The sequence below is a fragment of the Centroberyx affinis genome, unplaced genomic scaffold (assembly GCF_046629955.1).
Source record: "Centroberyx affinis isolate AG114_WGS23_722 - 3 ecotype Tasmania unplaced genomic scaffold, CSIRO-AGI_Caff_v1 ptg001738l_1, whole genome shotgun sequence".
In the NCBI taxonomy this organism is placed as follows: Eukaryota; Metazoa; Chordata; class Actinopteri; order Beryciformes; family Berycidae; genus Centroberyx; species Centroberyx affinis.
The window spans coordinates 146,423-173,209 of NW_027280142.1; the positions used below are offsets into that span (position 1 = coordinate 146,423).

The 26,787-nt window shown below is 42.2% G+C and overlaps 1 protein-coding gene across 1 annotated transcript in view; it reads right to left on the reverse strand.

The window, feature by feature from the left end:
• The window catches only part of chchd6b (coiled-coil-helix-coiled-coil-helix domain containing 6b), a 61,084-nt gene that overhangs the window by 31,971 nt on the left and 2,326 nt on the right, over positions 1 to 26,787 (reverse strand). Inside the window, exons 4-5 of the mRNA XM_071528914.1 lie at positions 25,227 to 25,386; positions 1,674 to 1,757 (exon numbers count right to left, since the gene is read on the reverse strand). Of these exons, the coding sequence (XP_071385015.1) occupies positions 1,674 to 1,757; positions 25,227 to 25,386 (244 nt within the window). The remainder of the gene's footprint in view (positions 1 to 1,673; positions 1,758 to 25,226; positions 25,387 to 26,787) is intronic.

Genomic DNA, 26,787 nt, shown 5'->3' on the forward strand with positions numbered 1-26,787 from the left:
CTCAGTGCCTCTCTCTCTCGCTCCCTCATCCGCATGCAGGTCAGCTCCTGAGCGAGGGATGAAAAAAGCGATAGAAAAAGGGACTGCGGCGGCGAGCGGAGAAAGATAGAGCATCCTCCACTCCTCTGCCAATCAGTCTCTTCCGTCAAGCATGGCGGCGTGCGCTGCTTGCTGCACGGTGTACAGGGGCCTTCCATTTAACTTGGCTATGTAAAAGGTTTTCTCAGAGGCCTAAAGGAGGCGAGTGCCAGGGACTAGATAAGGTCCCCTGGTCTGCTTGATGGGCCCCACTGGAGGGAGGGAGGGAGGGAGGGATGGGTGGGGGAGTCAGTCAAGTCCCAAAGAGTGTCTACTGAATACTGCAGGGAGAGGTGTGGGTTTGAGGGAAGCATAAACGTCTGTGAGTGTGTGTGTGCGTCTACCTAGAAAAATATGAGTGACTATAACCTTTATGCACCATTTCACCCCTGCATGAAATCTTCATTGCTTTACTGTGTGTGTTGTTTTCAGCTCATGTCTATACAGTATATCACAAAATGCCAATGAGGGTATTCATGCCCTCTTTCCTCTTCGTCCTTTGCATGTTTGCATGTGCCTGCTGTCTCTCTTTTCCCGTTTCCCTTCCCTTCCCTCCTCTCTCACTCTCTCCATTTACACTCCTGCCTCTTGTCCTTTCTTCCTAGCCTCTGTCCATCCCTAAGAGCACAAAGCACTTTGCTCTGCCCTTGAATCACACACCCGTACCAACCTTGCTCCTTACAAAGCCTGTCTTTTAACAAATCTGCCCAAGTGTACTGTGTCAAAAGCAAGCAACATTTATTAAGCCACTGCGCCGGTGGCTTTTATGGGGTGAAAAATATCAACGACGCATTAGTGCTCAGGTGGAGGCAGTCTGAGATGGAACGCAGGTCATAATTTCTTAAAAGCACACAACAAACCATTTCATCCTCTTGTTTTTTTGTGTGTGTGAAAAGATCACAAGGCTGTCGGCAAAAGGACACGGTGATGAAAAAAGCATGGTACATTTGATTAGGCGACTGAAGCACTCTCTGGGAGATGCCATTCTGAAACCTCTCTCAAGTGCTGGTCCATCAACAGCGAGTCGTGACTCACAACTGCCTGCTGAAACTTTCAATTAATTTACATCTACATTTTGACACTGGTTTGTTGGCTTGACATTTCCAGGATAGCGGAGAGTGCCTGGCGTCTCGACGAGACTTTACACTCCAAGCAGGGTGAGTACTATGCCACTTTAAGACGTGTTTTGATATTTCTGATGTGTGAAGACTGCTTTTCAGTGAAAGCTTACAGGATGTTTTTATCTCATTAGTGAGGTCTCCCGTTATACACGTCAACTTGTCAAAGTGCTTGCAGCATTTCCTCTGTAAACTTAAAAAAAATTACTTATTTATACAGCTTGGCCTCATTTTGGCCTCATGCAAGCCTTCTTCAAATCTTATAGGACCAGAACCTACCAAAGTACACATTTATTTAAAAAATAAGACACTACTTATTGAAACAGCTGCATTGGCTTAATTTACGATCGCAAATATAACAGAGCACCATGAATGCGCCAACAATTATTTTCACTGAACTAGGAATGCTTCACCATATTAAAATAATGAACACCTTTCAGATGAGTTCTGGTTTTGAGGAAGGAAAATGGTCCTTACCTTCTTCTCCAGTGTTGTTAGTTGTTCTTTATAGAAGGCGGAGATGCTGGCCAGCTCCTTCTCTTTCCTCTCCAGCTGTCTGGCCTAAGAAAGATGAAGGACAGAGAGAGAAGAAGAAGAAGACAAAGAAGGAGGAGAACAAGAATAAAAAGAAAACAAAACAGAAGAAGACAAGCATTGCAGATTTTAGTAAAAAAAGAAAAAGCAGATAATAAATGACAGCTGTGGTAGACGTTCTTATTAACAGATGACAGTGTACTATGCTCATTTATAGCATGGCCTGTGTGAATACCCAATTCTGACTGGCTGGGCAGGTCTTAATACATTTCACAGTCATTCAACCTTTGTCAATTAATGTGCTATAAAGATGGAAGCATTCCATTGAGCCATCAGGTGATGCACTAGCATCACAAGAATTTGTAAACACGTTCTGCTGTTGCAAAATGTATGAACCCATATACAAAGAATTTACGCTAACAGACATGCTAGCATCATCTGGCACCAGTTAAGCGATAGATGGTTACCAAGTACTTGCCAAGAAAAATGCAAGCTACATGGGGATCTTAGCAGTGTAGCAGTGAGCAAAGCACAAATAATATTTTAGTCTAGAAAAGATGAATTAGCAGCACTGATATAATTTTTTCAAGTGGCCATGGGAAAAGTGGAATAATACACTCCCAAGTGTGTGTTTATGGCTTCACGTCTGGGGTTCTTATTTTTCCTTCCATCATCGTGTATTACCCCTTACATCCACTACTCTATGGATATACCACAAATCTATGAATAGACAGCATGAAAAGTACATCACATCAACACCACAGATGTAGTAAAACCCATGAAAGAAATGGCTATTAAAAAATTGATAAATGTGTACATAAAATGGGTGGGTCCTTCTCATGCATCAGAACTTACAAGACCACTCAGGTGGCATGTGACTGGCGCGGCGGCTGCAGCGGCTGACATGGCGAGGTTGGCGTTAGGATGAGGTGAAACGCTCTAATATGCCCGCTGTGCCAAACTGTGACAGGCAGCAAGATGGCAGATTGGCTGTAAGAAGGCCCACTGTTTGGGCCATGGCGTAGCAGCATGCAAGCAGAGGAAGATAGGAGGCAGACGTCAAAGAGATAAACAAGATTCTTCGCGGTGAAAACAAGTCGCCGGCTCATCTTAAAATCAGTAATCTAGGTGCACTGGGGATGTTCATTTAAAGAATGAAGGTTCACTGAAGGTGTAACTTGACTTTCCCCGATGGAGCCAACTTGTTTTTACACGCTGAGTCAATGTCATTACACAAATTCATAAAATGGAATAAAAAAATTTGAATTTATTTATGCCAAATATTAACTGAAATTATATTATAGATGTAGCCAGGCTAAAGGGTAATGGAGAGATGTAGCAGAGCTGCAAAAACAGAATGAAAGAGAGGGATAGTCAAAAGAGATATGCATGATGCAAATTTAAGACACTGGCAAGCATTAGCATCATCAGTACAGGTAATTAACAAGCAAACTACGGGGATCCTTTACCATGCCATCAGCTCAATATCTTCACTCACTGTGCATCACTAATCCATCTCATTTTGAAACATCCAATCACAATAGTGCAATGACAGTTTGTTCCCAATCTCTTTATGTGAGAACATGACTTCAAATGTCTTTCTGTTAAAGCACATTCCATTAAAACCCTCAGGGGACAAAGTTTCAAGTGAATTGAATTAAAATGATTTGATTTGAACTAAATAAGCGAGCTGAATTGAGTGACAGTGAGTTGCATATACTGTGTAGAAAACTCTGTGGCCTGGTCAAGGATCTTTAGTGCAGTGTTTCCATTCATCTGTCAGGAGTTTGGTCACACTGTGGAGAGGATGGAGCTGATCAAAGCGGGACCTCGGCACGGAACAGGAGTACAATCTGAGTCATATGACGGCAAACATGCACCGCTCTATAAAGGGATATATAGAGCGTGGGGTGCATATGATGGCTGAATCCTCTCTGGAACGTACACGTTTTAGTCTTATGGGTTTACTCGTGTGAGCCTGTGTATTGATATGAGTATCAAACTATGCTAGGCCACACATGAACACACATTGTTTCCAACCAATAAGGGTAATGAGCGAGCTGGTGCCATGGCTGTGTGAACATGATATGGTGCATGAGCACGGCTGGGAGCGGGGCATGCGACAGGGAGCAATGGGGCAAATAGACCTATGTAGCATTGAAATAGAAAGCCAAGTGTGTGAGATACACATACGCACATACACACACACAAATAAATATACACAGTCACACGCAAATGCATAAACATGCACCCAGGCAAGCACGCGCACACGCGCGCACACACGCGCGCACACACACACACAAACACCACTATTTTATGTCATGGTATAATGGTGACTGATTGCTGTAGCCGCGTTGTGCATTATTGTGTGTGATATGGATCAGATGGAGCAACAGCATCTTCCCTGGGAGATCCACTGATCTTATGTGCTCTGAACTGATATGGTGTGTATACTGTACAGGCACATGCGTGCACACTCTCTCACACACACATATATTGATGTTACATTTAATGTAATCCAATCTAATCTTATCCTAACTTAACAGGCACATGCATCCCCAAAGAGCACACCTGCAAATCCCTATACTGTGTTCACTGCACTAACACACTTTTTCTTTCTGCAGCAGCTGTTTGATGCTTGAGGGCTGTGTGTGCATGTCTGAGTGTGTGTGTGTGTGTGTGTGTGTGTGTGTGTGTGTGTGTAAAATCACCTCTGCCGGCAGCACAGATGATGTGTAATTTTCTAGCTGAATACCTCCCAAAGTGTTGTTGTGTGGAATAGTGGCGGCAGCACACTCACAGCCTCGCTTTAATGCACAATGAAAACATGACATTTGAATAGGAGAGAGAGAGAGAGAGAGAGAGAGAGAGAGAGAGAGAGAGAGAGAGAGAGAGAGAGAGAGAGAGAGAGAGAAAGAGAACAGGAGAAAGGGAGAGAGTTTAAAAAAAGAGGCACCAGCATTGCTAGTGTTGCTTACCCAAGCATCCATTTCTGCTGGCTAGGAGAGAGAGGAGCAGGGGTGAGAGAGACAGAGAGAGTGGAAGGTATAAGAAAGGTGCGGGGTTGAAAGAGATGGTAATAGAAAGAAAGAGGGGGATGAAAAAAGACAGGTGTAAAAAGGGAGAGAAGGAGGGAGGTGAAAAGAGCATGTAAAATGTAAGGGTGAGAAAGAGTGGTAAAGATAAATAAGGGAAATAGGCCCAGTCAGAAATGAAGGGGAGAATGAGAGAACATGTGGGAGGAGAGAGAAGAAAACAAAGCAGTACAAGAAAGAAGAGAAAAAAGGAACAAGGAGGGAACAAGGTTAGTGCAGCCAATCACAAGCAAACTCATTCAAACAACAGCATTAACTATAAGTTACATGTGTTAGGTTGTGAATTAGTGGTTAGTTTGTGATAAGAGCTAATAGGCCAGATGTCTACTGCTGTGTGTGATGTAATTCTGGTCTCCAATACTCTCACAATGCATCACAACACATGTCCCAACATCCATGTAAGTAACTACTTAGCTTGGTAGATTGCTAATGTATTTGCATGCTCAAATGAAAATCGTTCTATGGCTCAGCATGACTTTCATTGTTTTCCTTGCTGTTGTCGTGGTAACGCATGATCTACAGAGATGCAGATCTGGGGGACTGAGTGGACCAGGTCCATAAAGATGGCAGCCTCCTGGACTGACATCATTCAGTGTTGTCTAACCATCCCACAGGGCAATGCGCACCCAGCTGTCTCTCTTCCTCTCTGTTTGAACTAGAGAAAGAGGATGTTGACATTCACATGTTTTCACTGTGAGACAGGTAGGCTATGATAAAAATATTGACTTTTGTGCAGGAAGCTAACTTAGTAAAGTGACTATAAACAACTAAATCAGTGTTAATATCACTTGCATCGGACATTTCCAACTCGTCAGTGGAACACCAAGTACTGTTAATGAAGAAGATCAGCCGAGACGGAGTTGGAAATGTCCGATGCAAGTAATACTAACACTGATTTAGTTGTTTATAGTCACTTTAAGTTACAGTAACAGTATTACACTCGCTTCAGTACAAGTGAACGGCAGTCGGCAGGCAGTGTATTGACCGGAACAACTGGTAAAGCAAAGCATTATGGGAAGGGCTAAAATCCAGTATGCGTGACAAAGGAATTGCAACAACATTGACAACTCTCTGGCACAGCTTATGGTAGCCTACAATGGACAGAAATATAAAAGTCACATTTTCACAACAGAATGAAGAAGTTAGCTAATTAGAGCACAGATACTGTATATCAGAAACATCTAGTGAAGAGGTAATATATCATGATACTGCTTTGTAATTTGCTTCTTTTTTTTCTTGGGGAACAGGTAATTGACCAATTTAACGTAACTTTGGATAATAACAGAAATTACACAGCTGGGTTACACAGTGTAGCCCAGCTGTGTAACTTACACTACCAACTGAGCCACTGTACGTCAAGACAAGCAGTGCATACACATGGTCAAACAAATGGACATAATGCATGGTAGCACTGAAGCTTACACCAAAAAAACAGTCCAGCAGGACTGTCTGCAGTAAACAAGGAATAACGTCTTTTTGGCACAAGGTGTTGCGAGCTAATTTGATAAAAAAAACAACAATAAAATCAACTGGACTTCTTGACTGCAAGTTGATTATGATTATGATAGATGTGAAACAGTGGTCTGCTATGTGAAACAACGATCACACCTAGCCTTGACCAATCTGAAATGAGTATTCAACAAAGTTGTATAATAATATAAACTTAATGCATGGCTAAAGTGGTCCAGATTAATTCCTGTGGCAACATGTCCCACATTTTAAAGCAAGATGAAGAATTACCATATTTAAGCAATAAGCAACAAGACACTTTTGCATCAGGCCTAACAATGCCTCTAGGTTGTTCTAAAATCTCTGTAAATAACAACTTCCAAGTGGGTTACTGCTTTCAGAAAATGGCAGCAACACATCAAGATAATGAAAAGTGAATATAAATATTCAATGAATCTTTTTTTGTAATAAATAATAGTTTTATTGTTCCACAATATAGTTCTACTACAGGTATGAGTGGTTATTTTCTGTTGGCACATTAATATTTAAATTAACTGTTACTCAATCACAGGTGTGTGTTTATTGGGTATTTTACAATGTCTGTGAACAGGACTCAGAACTGAGACCAGGACTATCCGTTGAATAGATTGATTTATAGGCCTCTGTATGTCTGTGTCTAGCAAATGCAGTCATAAAGTGCACTATTATGTGTTACAATACATCTATCATCAAATGAAATAACGCTCAGCTAAAGCACTATAATATACACACCCACAGGACACAAACATTTGGGTGCGTCTAGCCTTAGTCAAACCAAGTGCTCCCGGTCCAGCATTAGACACAGAATAGAAAGGGATAGATTAGAACAGTGGGCGGTTCTAATGTTGCCATGCCTCATAAAAACACCATTCAGTTAAATGAGGTGAGCTCACACAGCCAGTTGTCGCAGTCTGTGTGTCTGTGTGTGTGTGTGTGTGTGTGTGTGTGTGTGTGTGTGTGTGTGTGTGTGTGTGTGTGTGTGTGTGTGTGTGTGCGTTAGATAATCTGTGTAACGGATACAGCCGATGCCATCTGTTTAACCTCCCCACTCTTCAGTGGCTGGCCCCTAACTGAAAGTGTGTATATGTGTGTGTCTGTGTGTGTATTTGTGTATGTGGCCCCCAACAGAGTGCTCACAGGAGTGTGGAGGGCCCATTTACATAGATGATACGCTCTAGAAGAGAGATGGAGGGGCTTGTTGAGATACAGGAATACACACGCAGACAGACACAGACACACACACACACATACACACACACTTTGGTGCAGTCCATGGACCATAGCGGACAATGGCATTTCAGGTCCATCCATTGGTAGTACTGTGGCTCCCTGGTGACCAGTCAGCAGCTTCACTCTGAACACCCAGAGTCTGGATCAACTGACGAAGCAAACATATGGCCTCGAAAGTATTCCAAATAGACAAAGGACCACTTTCACCACGATGAAGTAAAGGTGCTACGTGTAGCATTTTTAAACATTAACATATCATTGTCAAATGAATTGTGTTGTGATTAATTGTATTAGCAAATTACTGTAAACAAATGAGACCATGAGGAAATGATTGGTGGCCTCTATGCAGAGTCCACAAGATGTTGCTACTTGCCCCCCTGATAATGTCAAGTTGAAACATACTATGTGCTGGAGCTAGCATAGACCTCCATGCGTGTTAAGGCCTTTTAGGGCGCGGCAACGGCACCCCTGTGCCCTGAAACCCATTACTTTCTATGGCTTGTGCTGTGCAACGACGGCTTTGTGTTGCACCAAGCAAAGTGCAAGCAAGTTTGTGCTCAAAGTGCAACCTAGTTGAACTTTTGTGGTGCGTGCTGCCCCATGCTGCCAACAGAAACGCGGCACCCAGCCAGCCAGGCACTGAAGGAAAAACGGAGACTTGGCTGTGTCTGAATTCCCTGAATTGTACAACACCAGTTTCTGTTTATATAGAGACCTCGGCAGGAAAACCCTATCTTGGAAACAGGTTTCCAACCAAGAGGGAATAACAGGTGTGTTTTAACAATGCAAAGCCATCTATAGTCCCGCTCATGCTAGGGCATGCTTTTTAGCAAGCGAGAGATACAGTACATCACCATTGCTAGCAACAGCGAAATGACGAGTTTTGTCCACCAAGTGGCTAGAAAATTTCCGATAGAAAAACATTGCGTCCAATCTGAAAAGGCCATTCCCCTCCCTGAAAAAACTCCTCTCTGTCAGGTGAAAAGAAAAGTCTGGACACTCCATGTGTATAGGAGGAAACGTGGTAGTCTACACCCTCCTAGGCTGACATGGGGGTCATGCAACGACGGGGACCATGGAGCACAATGGGAATTGGCAATGACAAAATTGGGAGACAATAGGGGGGGAAAAAAGCAATATTCCTATGTGTCATAAAGCAATCCAACTGATTTTCTGCTAAATCTGACCCAGTCACACACAATGTAAAATCCAGTTTAGAGGCTGCCAGTCTTCTCAGTGATGGTTTTGTTTGTTTATGGCAATATATGAATGCCTCAAAATTAATGTGGTAATGATTTATTGAGGTTAAAATGTTACACATAGCATCTAGTCGTGGTTTAGGACTTTTTTTTTTACAATGGAAATCTAAACTGACAAGTTTGAATTAGTGTGAGTTTAATTTGAATCCATGTCTGTAAAGGCAGCTCTAAATATCTCATGTTACAGCAATTCCAAACAATACAGTTTATTTGGTCCTATAGCTTAATGAATTGACTAACACTGTCAAGGTTACCAGTTTGATTCCAACTAGGGACACATGCTAAAAATGTATGCACGCATTGTACTGCAAGGTGCTTTGGATTAAAGCATCCACCAAAAGGGCATATACTGTATGTACTATGCTTCATATAATGGTACTTCAGCTCGCTGAATTCATTGTACTAGTGACTGAACCAAGCAATAACTAGTTGTACAGATATATAAGATGTATAAATAAATAAATATATGATATATCATGTTGACGTGAACTTCTGGGACAACTGCAATGTCTCTGTCACTGTGGGTTAAAGTGTTTTAGTTTCAACCAATTATTTTGTATCCCCAGACAATGGCATTTTCATTGTAGCGAAGGATTTAGTCGGCAGATACTAGACACTCCACCACCACACAACCTGTAGGTCCCTTAGCAGTGGGCTGGTATGGGTGGGTATGCCTGCTGATGCCCCTGCTAGACACACACACACTCACACACAGATTTAAAGGATCTCAATACATTTGATTTTCTGTGCTGAGCTGAATCATATTTGCTGTGGTTGTACCATGAGGGTCACCAGATGCACCAGCTTGGCAACGCTTCATGCCTGATTTAGACTTGAAACCCCAATGGTCTGGCAGCATGGTGTATGTGTATGTGTGTGTCTGTGTGTGTGTGGGAGTGAGAGAGAGAGGGGGAGACAGAGAATGTGACACTATGACTGTGCGTGTGTGTGTGTGTGTGTGTGTGTGTGTGTGTGTGTGTACGTGCAAATGAGTGACAAAAACGTACTGTTTGTGTGTATGTGTGTGCATGTCACACCAAGAGGACAAGACCTTTTGGTCTCCAACACCACCTCACATGGAGAGAAACGCTTCCTTGGAAATCAATTATGTAAATGCTGAATTATGCAAATACCACATTTGAATAAATCTGTGTGTTTGGGGAGGAAAGGTTTTGGCGTGGCTTTCTACTTGGAGTAAGGACTGGAGAGAGAGAGAGAGAGAGAGAGAGAGAGAGGGGGGGGGGGGGGGGGACAGCTAGGTTGAGGATTAGGCTTGAGAATGTCACTGGCAGACACAGTTTGTGCAGTCAAACTCCTGATTTGGCTTTGTAATTAGAGAGAGAAAGAGAGAGACAGAGAGAGAGAGGCAGACAGAAAAAGGCAGACAGAAGAAAATAGAGAGCTAATTCACTGACAGCTTTCTTCCCGTCATATCTCTATGGGAATTACTACGTTAAGCACATTCATCATGTGTGCCAGTAATAAATGCCATTGGTACAGCTGAGCGCTCTCACCCCAGCCCTCGTACGGTTTATGTTGATGTTTGGCTGAAACTCCTCAGTGTTTGTGTGGAACTGCTCTCAAAAGGCACACTGTGTGATCCATAGCCAGCTGAATGATGTGCGCGCGCACACACACACACACACACACACACACACACACACACACACACACACACACACACACACCTACACACACACACACACACATACACACAATGGAGTTCACCTATATTATGCTACTTTGAGCTGCATTTCTTGTATGAAAGGTGCTATACAAATAGAGTTTATTATTATTATTATTACTGTATCACTTAGAATGCCTGACATACTGTAAGGAAGTACTTAACATTCAACAGAGGTACATACACATCGTGACATACACTGAATGTACAAAATATTAGGGACACTTTTCATGACGCACACTAAGTGTGTTTACATGCAAATTATTAACCCGGTAGCTGGGAATAATCAGGTTATGGCAATAATTTGATTGACACGTTTACATGCACTCTAGTAATGCAATAACAGGGAAAATGGTTTACATGATTCAGTCATAGTTGGATTTCTCTTCTTAAGGAAGTGACGTAGAACTCAAACTTCCTGCCAGTTGTTTTGGATTTTGAACATGGTGCTGCACATCCAGTTACATTTGCGCTCATGCACAGATGTAAAAAGAAACTAAAGAAAACAGGCTAAGGGTATACATGAGCCAAATAATTCAAAAGATTGGGAAAAAACCAAGCTGTGTTAATCGGGTTTCTCATAATGCGATAACGGCCTTTATCCGACTTGAATCCGACCACTTGAATAATCTGGGAATTGCCTTAGTGGACTATGATTGGTTTATTAGTGTGCATGTAAACGCGCTCACTGATGAGATGAATCTGGGTAAAATCTATACCAATCAGGAGGAGATGTAGATAAAAGGAAGCAGATGAGTTAGACAAGCTTTGAGACAATCGAGATGTGCATTGTGCAAAAGGGGCTGCAACTCAGTATCAGGAAGATGCCCCCAAAATTGTGTCCTTCACGAATGTAAACAAATGCTAAACCACAATGCAAACAGGAACTGAAAAAGCGAAAGTGCATACAAGGTGATTTCCACAGGTTAAGCCTACATTGACAAGTAGCTGGTGCATTTCCACAGACACACTTGGAGTCAAAATATCACATTGCTGCTCTCTCTCACACATACACACTCACAAATGCAGAAACACACACATGCACTCCATGCGCACAGCTTCTATCTGGAAAGCAGGTTCAAATACATATGCATGCATCATCACACAAACACGTGGGTTTGCACACACCTGTATGCATCCACATACATACATATACACACGAGCGCACATGTACACTCTAGACATACAGTAGAAACACCAGAGGCATGAATTGGTTAGTCTAGCTGTTTGCTCATTAAAAGTGTGTTCTCCTCACATAGCTGGGGGAGGCTAAATGAATTAACACTTAATCATCAGTCTGCTTCCCCACCATAGACTGGCAGAGAGAGAGAGAGAGAGAGAGAGAGAGAGAGAGAGAGATGTAAATTGAAACAGACAAAGAGTAGTGGTGGGAGGGTAGGAAAGATGGACGAAATGACAGAACATGAGAGTAAAAACAGAGGGAAGGTGGTGAGAGACAGAAAGAGAGAGAGGGGGGGGGGGGCGGCTAGGTTGAGGATTAGGCTTGAGAATGGAGGAGGAGAGGAGAAACTATAACCACTGGCATCTTCTCAACTCATTTGGTCCAATTAGGATTTTCTCGCATTCAGCTTAAAATAAAGTGATTTTCCGCAAAGTGAAACTTTTAAGTCCAAAGATCCAACTTCTCTACTAATGAATTTCAAAATGCTTTCTTTGCTCAGGAGAAACTGTATTGACTACAGCAGTTTGACCCAACTGGGTTCTGATTAGGTCTAGCAATTTAAACTCACCAACAGGAACATGTCCAGACAGTGTTTTCAACTTGACTACCTGTACAGTTTCACTTGGTTACATTTGACACTTGGATTCTACTTTATTGACAGGTAGGAACGGTAGCCAGTAGCCACAGGGGACAGTTAACAGTCCAAATGTCAAAATATTAAATGTTTATGATTACATTTCAAAAATCACATTAAAAGGAAATGTGACACTAACTTCACATCAAGGTCCCCCCCCCCCCAAATGCTTTAATTAAACTATAACTTTCACTAGAGTATACCAGAGCCCAAGACAGTAGATTCAATGTCTCCAAACACAACTAGGATGCTATTGGGGGCCGACAGCAAGGGTATATCCCTGAAATTCCCCAATCCTCGAAGGCCCCATCAAGTCAAATGTAATAAAAAGCCATTCAATTCATTCCCCAACAATAAAGGGTATGTACCTTAACTATTTTTTTTAACGCTCAATAATAAATTTAACTACTAATTAAATATAGCCGCAAGCGGTGATGGCTGGGTTCATGCCAGTACAGCAGCCAGAGCTGAAACATGGAAGTTTGCATTAAGATTACTGTCAGTCAGTCTTGTCACATTAGGCTGTTGAGCAATCAGGCTCCAAGCTATCAAGTTCTGATACTGAACAATATAATAGCAAGTTAAATCAATATCAATATCCAACTTCGTATTGGCTTTACTGTGTCTAGCTGTACACTCAAAATGCCACTGTTGGGGGCGCCCTGGTGGCTCACTGAGTAGAGTGCATACCATAAGGCTCAGTCCTTCCCGCAGTGACCCAGGTTCGAATCCAGCCTGCAGTCCTCTCCTCGCTCTCTCTCCCATACCTTCCTGTCTCTCTCTCTCACTATATCTGTCCAATAAAGCATAAAATACCAAAAATAAATCTTTAAAAAATCTGGTCGGATCTGTATGGAAATTGGTGTGCATGTTCCACATAAAGGTTGGAACATGATTACCATACCACTTTCATAGCGATTGGTGAAATTCTGTTTGAGTTATACACCAAAATGTCATAGGCCATGCCCACTTTCACTAATGACACCAAACTTCAGATTTTGCCTAGGACATGGTCCTAGAGCATGTGTAGCGAATTTCATGCAATTTCACCAATTGGATTAGGAGATACAGTTTTCTGGCCTTTGTGGCGCCCCCTATTGGTCAATATTTGAATGGCTTTGCACACATGTTCATTCATTATATCTGAACATGTTGTCCAAGTTTCATGATGATTGGACCATCTACCACAAAGTTATAACAATTTAGCTTAAAGGCCATGCCTCCTTCACAACTTTAAGAGTTAATATCTTCAAAACTACAGTAGATACCAACAATCTATGAACAAAATTTAAAGAGCGTAGGACGATAGATGCTACTGACCAATTGTGGTGGTAATCGGTCAAACGGTGTAGGAGGAGATGTTAAAAATTTGTTTTTCAAATAATCCAAAATATCTCAAAAATTTTTCCAGGTGGACCGAGGGTCCTTATGGCAAATTTGTAGAGTACAGTTAGGTGGACATGTGTACCAAGTTTCATGTAAATCGGACAAACGGTGTGGGAGATACAGCCCTTTAAACTTTTTATTTTTGACCTTTAATTATAGCCCCACCATCAGACCGATTATAATCATAAACACATCAAAATCAATAGAGTTCTTCCTCTAGGGGTTATCAATGTCCATACCAAATTTTCAAAGATTCTTATAAAAACTGTTCAAGTTATCGTGTTCACACGAAGGATCTGCGGCGGACAAGACGGTGGATGCGGCGGCAGCGGGTTATATCCCCGAAACTCGATATAATAATTATGTAAAATGAGGCTATACCACAGGCAGAAACAGAAGGGCTTTATTTGTTACTACTGCCCTATGTTTCGGATCTTCCAACATGCAGAAATACTTCTTCAAAAAAGCATATGTTCAAAACATGAAAGAGGTATGCCATATGCTTTTTTAGACCCATACTGTATATATTTTGCAGGTGAAATGTTTTACATTGCATATCAAAGATGTTTTCCTTACAAATTTGCTTCAATGTCTCTTGATAAATGAGAGATATGATTCACAATCTGTAAAAAACTCAATAGATCAATTGTTCTAACCTCATACTGTTAAAGCAGATAAACTGCCCTATAAATCAAATCCACTTCAATGACATGGGATTTACAAGATTGTCCACTGATAATCTGACCCCAATCAATGCAACTTGAACAAACCTCACCCATTGCTACAACACTAAACGTTACTTCCCTGTATAGGAACAAACATCTGGAAACGTTATTTTTCCGCTAGACAATAATTTTCGTCCGACTGTCTCATTACATTATGACCGCTTTCTGATGGGAGAGGTATTCCACTCCTACACATTTGGCCTTTGGACCGGCAGGATTAGCGCTAGGCGTTCCCCCCTCTTTCTCTGCTCTGCACCGATCAAAATCTCCTCAGCCAGTGTGCGCTCTGCTCGTCAGCAATTACCGTCACTTGAGACGATGGAGCTGTGTGTGTGTGAGTGTGTGTGAGTGTGTGCATGCTCAAAGGGCTTAGCTGCTTTTACATGCAGAAAATATGTCAAGTCTGTGATTACACTAGCTGATAACAACTGGTTTAGCCGTGTGTGTGTGTGTGTCTGAGGCATTATTGTATTGCCTATTGCCAGTTCCTATGGGAGAGATATTTGGAGCGTGTATCTGTGTGTGTGTGTGTGTGTATGTGTGTGTGTGTGTGCGTGCGTGTTTCTGTGCAGCTCCACAGTATGTCACACCTGCAGATTTAAAAGCCATCACTATGGCAAGGGCTGACGTTCGCCCACTCAATTTCAACATAAACCTCTCTCACTCTACTACCATCTCTCATCTTTGTCCTTCAATCCATAACTTTTCTTTTTCATTCATCTCTCTCTCGCCTCTCTCTCTTTCTCCTGGATTCTGCACGCCGCCCTCCTTTCTTTTCTCCTTCCCATCCTGAGTCCACTGCTCCCTCTCTTCCTCTCTCTGCCTCTTTGTCTTTGGCTAACAAGCAGTGTTAGCTATCTAGCTGGCTGGCTGTCGGAGTCAGACATCTGAATCCATTACCACGCTCCAAGTCTCTCCTCTCCGCCTTTCAGCTCCTATAGTCTGTCCCTGTCCACATTTTCCAGCAGCTAGCTAGCCTAATGCTGCCATATGCTGGCTGCCCCAGCCGCTGCCTGCTATAATGTTGGTGACAATGACTCTTCAGTCCTCTCTCACAGGTGTTCCCTGGGAGAAAGAGGATGCTGGTAGATGGACACAGACAAATATAGTGTTCGCTGTGTACGCACATGTATATATGCTCACAAATACACAGATGTGATGCAGTCAGGGGCTTCTAGAAAGAGGAGAATCCTTCATTTCTGTGGTGGTTTTGTAATAGAGATGCTGCCTGTGTATGCGTGTGCATGTACCTGTATGTGTGTCTACATTTGCAACCAACATGTAAGGGATGATGAATAAACATCGGATGAACGCACACTGTTGTTGGCCGATAAAAGATGCCGCCTCCAGGTCAGCGGGTGACAAGCTTAGAGTTGTATTTCAACTGTCTGATTTGTATTGTCTGGTAATCTGCTCAACGCTTATGTGCTATAATCTGCTGAAAAACAACGGATGCACAGTTCTTATTTTAGGTATATGCTGTAGACTTGGGTCAAAAGAAAAAAAAAATTCATCCAGATATTATTTTGGGATTGGCTGAATACACTTGAACCATCCTGCCCATGGTGCTAGAAAGCAAACACTCAAAGCATCTGAAGTGATCTGAATTGACAGATTGACACAGCCATTGGCCAGTTTGTCCAAATTCAGTGATAAGAATGGTGGGATGTTAAAATTGTTTGTTGCCTTCACATTGCAACTCAAATCTATGATTAGTCAATGTGATACAGTTTCTTTCAAAAATGCCACTGCTGAGATAATATTTAAGATTATCAACATTTCAGTTCTCTGTCTATGTCACCAGGGAGCTAAAGGAAAATCTAAAGGGAACCATAATAGGAAGGTTATTAGGAGTGTGCTGATCCAACAGTACATAGATCTACTCACGTAACACTAGAGAGAATTATAGTCTGCTCTGGGCTGTGTCTTAGATGCAGCAGGGTGGCTAGAGAGAGCGTTCTGTAACTGTAAGGTCACAGGCTCAATCCCTGCAAAACACAACATTTCCATCCTTGCCAAGTGTCTCTACACTGCAGCAGGGTAATACTGTTAACATGTGTGACATCAGCCGCTGAGGTCTGAGTGTTTGTGTGATCTCGTCTGACTTTAATGAATGTTGGGTTTTCGTGCTGGTTTTCATCATCTTTCTTTTGGACAAGTCAAACGCTGTGCTGTGACTCATCTCTCCTCATCCTGCCCCACACATACACACACAAGAGGGACAGGGAAAGAGGGGGTGAAAAGAGAGAGACAGTAAGGGAGAAAGAGAGATATAGAGGATAAGGAATGAGAGCTGGGAGAACATGTTGCCCAGGAGCACATGTTGCTGTGCAGAGCACGCATCCATCCTCCTTTATTTCCCCTAGCAAATGAAACATGCTTCAACACTGCCTTCTAGTGACCATTAGAGGAATTACATCATGTTTCCTTATCACTTCACAACAAGCTTGCTCCTTTATCCAAATACTAGACTAGTTAGCCCAATCAATAACCCATAGCATGCAACCAGAGGTGTTGATGTGGTAAAAAAGTTATTATGTCTGACTTCACAGCAAGGGGATTCCCTCACCATCTGAAATGATTTTCACATTTCTTCACATTCCTATTAAATAAGTATCATCCGACTATAGCATTTACCAATACACAGGACATGGTGGAGCTACCAATTTTGCTATTAAACTTGAAATGTACAAGACTGGGAGGCCATAGCTTTTTTCTACTAAGCTTTTACTGAGCAGTACCCTCAATTTGAAAATCAATAGTTGCGCATGGTAACTCAGATCAGTGGTTCTCGAGGGGGTTCCAGGGGGTCCCCAGCAAAAAGGGGAATAACTTATTTTCACTATAATTCCATCCATAAGTAACACAATGACAGAATGTATGACTATTTTGTCATGGGTTTCATACACTTTCTGTAATAAAACATCTAAAAGCAAAAATCTTATCAGATGGGGGACCCTGGGACAAAATCTTATCAAATGGAGGTCCGTGGTCTAATTTGTGTCAGTTTGGGGGTCCTTGACGTGAAAAAGTTTGAGAAGCACTGGCTTAGATCACAGGTGGAGCCTTTTAACAGGGTCTACTGGCTTAACGACTCATCTAGTTGCCTCAGCGCACTGAAAATGTACATGCTCATGCTCAGCCAATCAGGGTGAGCCTACACAACCCTGTGACGCTCCACCTTATATAAGTCAAGTACCTACACTCTGCATCCACCTTGTCTGCATCCATGTCAGCGACTCGTGGAGCAGCAGGGTGACTTAGAGGGCTCTGCATGTGATCATAGAATAGAGCTACCATGCGTAACTATCATTCTACTTCACACAGTCTTCACCCTCTAATGGGGCGCTATTGGCTTAGGGGGCGAAGCTCGATCACTACGCCCCCTGCTGTGACACTAACATACCGCATCACAAGCCTGATTGACTGTAACCAACTGTGCAAACAAGTACACCAGTTTGTCCCTCTCCTTACATGCTGATCAGTGGTAAGGGAACAACCCTACTGCAATGGCTTTAAGTCTTTGAATTGAATTCAATTAATGCTATACCCATCAGTGTTTAACATGTGGGTCTCCAAGCATAACAACCTAGACTTACTGATGATCCAGCATTTTAAGACCATCACCATAGTCCTCCTATTCGCAGGTCCTGTGTTCCAGAATCAAGCACAGACCTGGAAAAAGACCCAGCCACATCCAACAATAATAATATCTGATGAATGGACAGGGTGTTGACCAAGACGCAGCTGTACAAATGTCCTCCACACTTATTCCACTGAATAAAGCTGTTCACACCATGTGTAGAATGCCCTGGTATAGCCACAGGAGGGTCTCTGCCCGCCAACACGTAAGCTTGTGAAACGCCATCACAAAGCCAGTGAGCGGGCCTCTGTTTAGACAGGGGCTTGCCAACCACTGTCTCTCTATAGCACACAAACAGCTGTTTGTCTGTGTGCGTCTCGGCATAGACGTGTGCGCCACATAACATGCCAATGTGCTCAGTGGGCAGAAGCAATGCAACCTTTCCCCTCTCTCTCCAGCATGTTGAGGAAGATAGAATGCATCCAGCTGATTAGGTCCTAGACCTAAAAGAACTTTTAATGTTCTTACGCATAACTGGACAATTGTAAATTGTGCAGTTAATTATAATTTCATGTGTATGCATATGACTGCTGATCTCTGCTCACACTCTGCACTTTAACAGCAAAAATATGCAAATGGACAACTGTTCTGGACTGTCTTTGTGTCTTTTTATCATGTGATATGTTTATTCAGTGTCTTGTTTTTAATGTTTGTTCCTTTTAATTGTGTCCTTGAAATTGCCCCATGCAACATAGTTAAAAAGATAAAAGTTGTACTAAATGTATTTGAACTGGAACTCTGGCGCTCCGTGATGATGCTGTCCACTATTAGTTTTCCCCTCTAGACAGGATGACAACATGCCTTTCCTATGTGCAACTAAAAGCAAATCCCACAACAGGCAAGTGGCAAACGTTCACCTGCAACCCCCACACAGCAACACAACAGGTATCAAAAACCTATTCCTCTCATCCATCTAGGAAGCTTTGGAAACTCAATTACTTAAAGCAGATGCTTGTTCCTGTGTGTGTTTGTGCGTGCGTGTTGTTCGGCACTGAAAGCCTGTGCATACTAATAGCATTTTATATGCGGCACAGATGACACCTCCAAGGCGGAGAGAATAGACAGGGAGAAGAAAATGAACACAGGAGGTGTTAATGAAAGAAAGGAGAGGAGAAGAGACTAGGTGCTAATGTAACTTGTCTCTTCCGTGACTTTACTCAAGGTTTAACTGTTAGCCTGCCCTATACACAATGCTAGGCTTCAGTGTACTATGTGTAGGCATTTATATACCACCCTTACAAATATGGCATAGAAGGAATGGGGATTATCAAGTGTTAGGAGGGAATGGATTTTTCTACTGAACAAAAAAGCAAACACTACAGTGACATATGCTGTTTTTTTAATAGGCTTTAATGATTGATAAGGACTGGATTAGTGCAGCATAGATAATATTCATGTTAAGAGGATATAGGGATTGAACAAACGTGAATGCTCCTCATTTTCAACTGTGCAAGCTGGAGTTTCCCCCCCGTTCCTCTAAGGTAAATCAACGCAGAAGACGTGCACGCACAGGTACACACACACACACACACAGATACATACATACATACACACACATATATACACACACAAAAATAGTCACAGCGGTGGCGGCTGGTGCTGAGACAGGAGTAAATGGCTAATGTGAGTGTTTGTGACAGGCAGCCTGAGGCAGAGTGGGGAGCAGCTCAGCTCTCTGACAGGTGTTCCCTCCACACCTCGCTCACCTCCTCCTCACCCCTACACTACCACACAGCCTGCATGCTGGGGAGCTGGGAGTGTGCAGGGGTAAATAGGCTGGCTACATGTGTGTTTGTGTGTGTGATAGTGTGAGGGGAGTGTGTGTGAGTGCGCGCATGGGTGTGTCTGTGTATTTTTGTGTCTGCGTGTGTCTGTGTGTGTCTGCTTTTTCCTCTGAGAAATAAGGCAGTTCCCAAACTATTCAAAGTGGAGTGTTTTATGGCGGAACGGGGGAAGGGAGGGAGGTAGAGAGACTTTTCCTTTAAGCCTCCAGCTGCGTTCTTGCTGGTGGATGTGAGGTCGACAGAAACGGGAAAGCTAGGAGGGAAGCCCACCTGCTAGGCGGAGAGATTTGAAGTAGTGGAGGAGCGCTTGAGTCAAATTCCCATGTACTTTGAATGTCCTCAAAAGTTGAAGCATTGCAACAAAAAAAAATAAAATAAACCAAGCACATCTTTCTTTTTCATGTTTGGAATAAATTCAGCTAGGTTTTTTTTTCTAGGTTTTTAAGTACATGTGAGATATGAGAGGAGGAAGAAGTCAAGCTGGAGAACAATGAATGTGTTAGAGAAAAACAGTTGAGGAGAAAAACAGTTGAGGAAAGTGAAAGTCAGAGGTGAGATTGAACAAGAGGGACAGGTGAGAAAGGGGCCCCCCTCCTTTCTCACCTGTCCCTGGAGATGGGTTCACATAAACACTGAGAAAGTTAGATGCCAGCACCCTGCTCTCTAGGGTTCATAAACACACAAACGAGTGCGCACACACACACACACACACACACACACACACACACACACACACACACACACACACAAAGAGTGTAGTATCATTAACACCTGAACAAAAGTTCACACACACACACACACACATAATTCTACTCCATCAACACCTCCATGCAGCAAAAACCTCCTTCCATTTACTTAGACACCCACACACATCCAATTCTATTCTATACACCTGTACACAGCAAAACATTAAGCTTCCTTTTTTTTGCACGTGCACACCACACACACACAAAACCTTTTTGTCTGCATCTTGACATGAAGACGCTCACACACCTGCCAAACACAACCATCATCAAAGACAGTTGGGTCAACACATATTTTCTACCCTGTCCAACCACTGGCAGAATGCACACAAACGCACATCCACACACACACACACACACGATGTATTGACTCGTCCTGTCAGGAAAAGTAGAAAACAAGGCTGTGAAGAAAGAGTGTCGAGTCTCATTGCGATGCGACATCATTAAATGTTGGGAGCCCATATCACTGTAAGCTAAGCCAATGGCTTCATTCAATATTCATTACAGCTAGCTGGCACACCGAAAAGATGCTGCAGGACAAATCAATTGTAAGAGACAGAGAGAAAAAGAGAGAGAGCGAGAGAGAGAGAGCGAGAGAGAGAGAGAGAGAGAGAGAGAGAGAGAGAGAAAGCGAGCTGTGGGGAATCCACCATGTTTCATTGTAGGAGCAAAGTGAGTGGTGCATGCTGTATGTGACAAACACAGAGGAAGGAATCGCAAATTAATGATCTGCAATAGATCACTGCTCATCAATATACGTGTCAGTAACACTCCCTCCAGGGTTAACACAAACAGACACATGCACATACAACACACACACTCTTGCATGTCTCTTGCATGCAATGACAAGTACCGTCACATACACATGCGCACACACACGCGCACACACACCCACGAACACACACTCCTAGGTGTAAACCCTTCATCACGGTGTGGAGTGTGTCCAGCTCGAGATAAGGGCTGTGGCGGCATCATGCGGCCAGTCAAGCATATAGAAGCTGCTGTGTGCTTTTAAATGGCCACTTCACTCCATCTTCTATCCAAATCCTCAAGAGTCTCTCTGGGTATCCCTTCTCTTTTATTCCCTACACTGCTGGTTGAGCCACTGTCACACTCATTTAATCTGATCATTCAATCTGTGACAGGAAATTATTTCAAAATTCTGTATGATACATGCACATTACAAGTGGTTGGGACAAAGCAGGACTGGTTGTGAGACAATACTTACGTCCACATGCACACAACAATCAAATTATGGCTCTTACTTTGATTCTGAGAATAATTCACTTCTTAAGCTGTTAACATACGTAGCAGAAGAGGGCTTTGTTCATATTCCTCTTTTCATCCAATCTTACATACTGTGATGAGTGATATACACTGTTGAAATAGATCGTGCTTGCTCCCCTATAGGCTATAAGCACCATCAGTGAGTTCCCTCCTCTAATAAACTGCAGCTATATTGCTCCCTTATCATTCATGTTGCTCCCACATCTCACTCTCTCACACAATTTATTCAGTGCAGAGACCCACAGCATGAAGTCCAGTTGTAAGTTACATAACTTAAAAACTGAAAACTCAGATGGACAAGCTTGCTCAGAGCATGGTGTTTACATGTCCACACAACCCTCCCAGTAATACTGCAGTACTTTCTAATCACAGTGATGATACTGCAAACACAACCTTAACCAAAGCAGCATGACTTAATAAAGACGTTTACATGACCCATATCTTAACTGTATTCCCATACTCACATTAAGATGCATCACTGGGGTAGGGCTGGGCGATAATTCAATATTATTGTTTATCGTCTTTCAGTGGAATCATATCGTGATGATATGAAGATATTTTAATATCGTGACACACATTTCTGCTGTCTAAATTGATGATGACAAGCAAATTTTACTTAAAAACTCTCATAAAATGAGGTATGGTAGGAATATTATTTGAATATTTCTGTTTTGTTTGACATCACACCTAACATTACCATTCAGTTCAATGAGATGAACATTAATTTGATTATTTAACGTGATTTTGCATACATGAACCATATCGTGATATATATTGACATAGAGAAAAATCCTTATGATTATCATGATATTGATTTCAACCCTATCACCCAGCTCTATTGGGGTGCCTGTAATTATAGCCAATGAATGCCAATTTCCTCCAATCAGGAGGAGCATTTCCATAAACTTTGATTAATGATAGTGGCTGTGGTTTGATGACCGTCACCTGCTACTGGTTGATAATCACCAGTAGCTTGCCTGCCAAGATAGCTGTGAGGTGATGAAGAAATACATTTGGCATGTCAAAAATTCTTGCTTAACAATCGATTTCAGTAAACTGAATCAAGCCTTTGGGCGTCAGTATCAGTAATACTTTCACATTAAGCAGAAAGCAACATTCAGATTGTCCCAGTCTTTTTCCTTTTCCCCAAAGTGGTTGATGGTCTACTTTTACAAAAAGAGTGTGTGATTTGTCCTCTGCAGTACAGAAACGTGGGTTGCAGACATTGCTCATGATATTTTATCTGTAATTGGGTACAGAAAGTGCTATTTCGATGTCTGACCAGTAGAGGGTGCTGATTACCAGCACAAAGGGTCTGTCTAGAAGGAATAGCATAAACATGCAATCCACAAAAGACACTACCAATCCTGCTGAATAATGAGCAATTTACAAAAATGCTATGGGATAATTGTTTGATGAAGTCATGTTTTGATTTTAGCACATTGCCTCATAACTTTGAATTGATGAATTGTAGTATTTCTAGTTGGTATTTCTCCCATGTTTTCTTTTGGCCCATTTCACCCTTTTATTTATTTAAAGGGTTCATTCAGCTTGCGGCCAACAAGTCATTGGAATTAGCACTCACTAGTAAATAACTTCACAAGAGAGAGGTGAAAAATATTCCCCAAACAATCTGCTTTTATGGCTAAAATGTCTCTGAGGAGATGGAAGACTTTACACAAGTGTCAAGTGTTTTTATAGCCAGATATATCATAGGAGGCTAATTGTTGGTGCTGGATGTGTGAGTTTATTGTAATAAGCCAACTGCAGTGAGCATTTAGTGCATGAAGTGGTTTCATTGTAGTACTAAAATAGAGATGCAATTATGTACTGAGCTCACAGTTTGGGTCTTGTCAAAATATCTTACGTGGTCTGTGGAGAACCTTTTATTTGTATTTCCCCTTTAATAAAATCCTCCATGAAAGTAACCTATTTTTAGGTAAACACAGCTAGGAAGCTTTGAAACGCAAAAAAGACATACACTCAGAACTAGATCAAAGATCAAGCTAAAACTACTACTACTACTGTGGCAATGTAAAATGGTGGCAAAACGGTCAAACAATGAACAAAACGGTTATTTTAAACAGATTTTGTAAGATTAACATTCTGCAAAAAAAAAGTGGCCTGAAGTGAACAGAAGTGAAGTTAAGCCAAAGTGACATCAGTTAGTTAGCTTGAACCATTTCCCCAGGCCAAGATGTGCATTATGACATTTGTCTTGTGAAATGCATTTCCACATTTTGTTATATGGATGCTATGCTTGTTTACAATCCTACATAGATTACTACAACATGTGGTATTGGGGCAACATTAGATATTACCCTGTTATCTAAACCAGTGATTCTCAACCTTTTTCCTATCAAGGACCCCTAATTTAGTCCATATTAGAGCCACTGACCCCCACTTCATGAGATTTTGTCTCTCGGACCCAAATCTTAGAATATTTTTATTGTTATGATATATTGATATGATTTTGTCCAAAATTCCATGACTATCTGTGTTGTAAGTAGAGAGATAACAGTCAAACTATGATCAAAATAGTAATTCTTCTACATTCTCTAATTGTGTTTACTTATTGTAAATGAAATAATGGTAAAGTTTAACAATTCATCAATTTGCTGGGGACCCCCTCAAGGACCCCTGGTGGTCCCCGGACCCCACGTTGAGAACCACTGATCTGGGGACAGATAGTGCTGTCCCCAGAGATACACAGATAGACAAAATCACATCATATCCTGTAACTTTGTGGACAACGCTGACAGGGGAAGGGCATCTTTGTTAATGTTTGGGAAACTACTTTGAACAACCAACTAAGACAGAAATGAGAAGTTAAGTTTGGCTGTTCCTGCAGGATCTTCTTTTTGAATTGAGTGTTTGTGGCTCATGTTTCTTGATATTATGATATTATGTCATTTCCCCTGATGAACAGACTGGACATTGGCTGCCACTGTTTGGATTCAATGTGTTCCTACTAATCATTAGCCCTAAAGCTCAAGCTTTGAGTAGAATTGGTTGAAATGATGGATCAAATCCGAGGGAAGAGAAGAGGGAAGCTTTTCTAAGCAAAAATGAGTGTGAAACAGAAAATACAAATAGGGTGTGTCGAGCAAAAGAACCACTTGTACCCTATCTGCTACATTAGACAGATATGATACCAAAAAATAAATTAAATCTCTTGCTCTGATCTTATCACCAGTGTGACTCCCTATTTGACCAAACAGGCCAACTCCAGTCGTAAAACTCACTGCTCAAATCAGTGGTGTAAAGTAGATTATGAGTTTGTCCTGTTAGGCCCTCTAGTGGAGAGCAGGCCTAACTCTGGTATGGCCCCAGGATGACTCCATGCATGACTCACCAGTATTTTGGCCTTCTCCAGCTCTTCGTGGGTCTTGCCTCTCTCAATGAGGAGGGCTGGGGTCAGCTCATCCAGGCCCCATGTGGCTGCGGCAGCCTCTCTCTCTTTCTGGGCCAGTCTGGCCAGCTGCTCCTGCACCAGGGCCTGTTCATGCTCAAACCTGAGGAGGGAGAGATGAGGTTTTTTTTTTTAACCTTTATTTATCCAGGGACAGTCTGCTGAGCATGTGTGTTTTCTAGCGCTGGCCTCACCCTCCTGTCATTGCCGCATGCCACTTCTCCTTCTTTTAGTTTCTCTGTTTGCTTCTGTCATTATTGTTGCCCATGACTCTGTCAATGTTTTGCCCGGCACCTATTGCATGATAAGCCATCCCGGGGGGGGGGGGGGGAATCCCCATTTGCCTCAGCCCGCCCAAGGTTTCTTCCAAGTTTTCCTACTAGGTTTTTCTTGGGAGTTTTTCCTTGTGTGCATTTAGGGTCTAAGGCTAGGGGGTAGGTTAGGCTATGTAGAATAGGTAGATTGTCTGTCTTGCTAAATCTGCTCTTGCCTACCTTGTGTTTTTTGCTATGTTTGTCCTACATAACTTTGTTCACCATTGATTGTGTTTAGTTAGACCTAGCTAGACACATTCTTTGTAAAGTCCTCTGAAACATGCTTGTGACAAAGGGCTATATAAATAAACATGACATGACTTGACTTGACTTGACTTGACGTGTGCTCTTTTTCAGCAAGGCTCTGCTGAAAAAACACAGGGTTAGACAGATATGGATTTTTGAAGGCCAGTGACAGTACCATTATTTTTGGATTGAAGCCAGCAATATCCACTATTTTGAGACAATATTTTTTTACCATGTTCATGCCCAACAGAATTTTGTTCTTAGCAGTGTGGAAAACCCTCTGAAACAGCATTTAGATTGTGAGACACTGAAACATTTTAACCAATGATGATGATGGTGATGATATGATATCACATTAGAATTAATTCGGGTTAAGGGCTTCCCATAGACAAACAGTGTAGTATTGATCAATTACACAGTGTATCCTATCCATCATATTGTAAGTGGATGAAACTGACAGGCCAATATCTTATTTTCAATAAAAGGCCCAATATATCTCTACTACCCAGGATAGCCCCCAGTCTTCCAAGACGGCCACTGAGCACCTTTACTGGATCAGTTGGGTGTCTCGTCTTCAAAAGCACTTTGACGGCAGATGGTGTGGGAGGGGGGAGTATTATTCATTCACTTTCTCGCCCATATCTCCATAGTTGGTCCAAGGATTTGAACCAGAGGCATTCTGGTTCAAGCTCCCTTACACAGAAATCCATGAGGATTGACTGCAATACAGAGTTTTGCTACTGGCAACACTCTCTTCAAAAACATAATTATATTTAATCATGTCTAACAATATCCCAGGAAACAGCATTACAGTGTGAGTGGCTCACTAACATTTGTTGGACTTGCCAGCTGCCAATAAGTCTATAGGCTCAGGCTCATGTGAGCTGGTGAGCATTCCAGCAGCATAGCGACACGTGTGTTGACATAAAAACCTCAGCATGTCT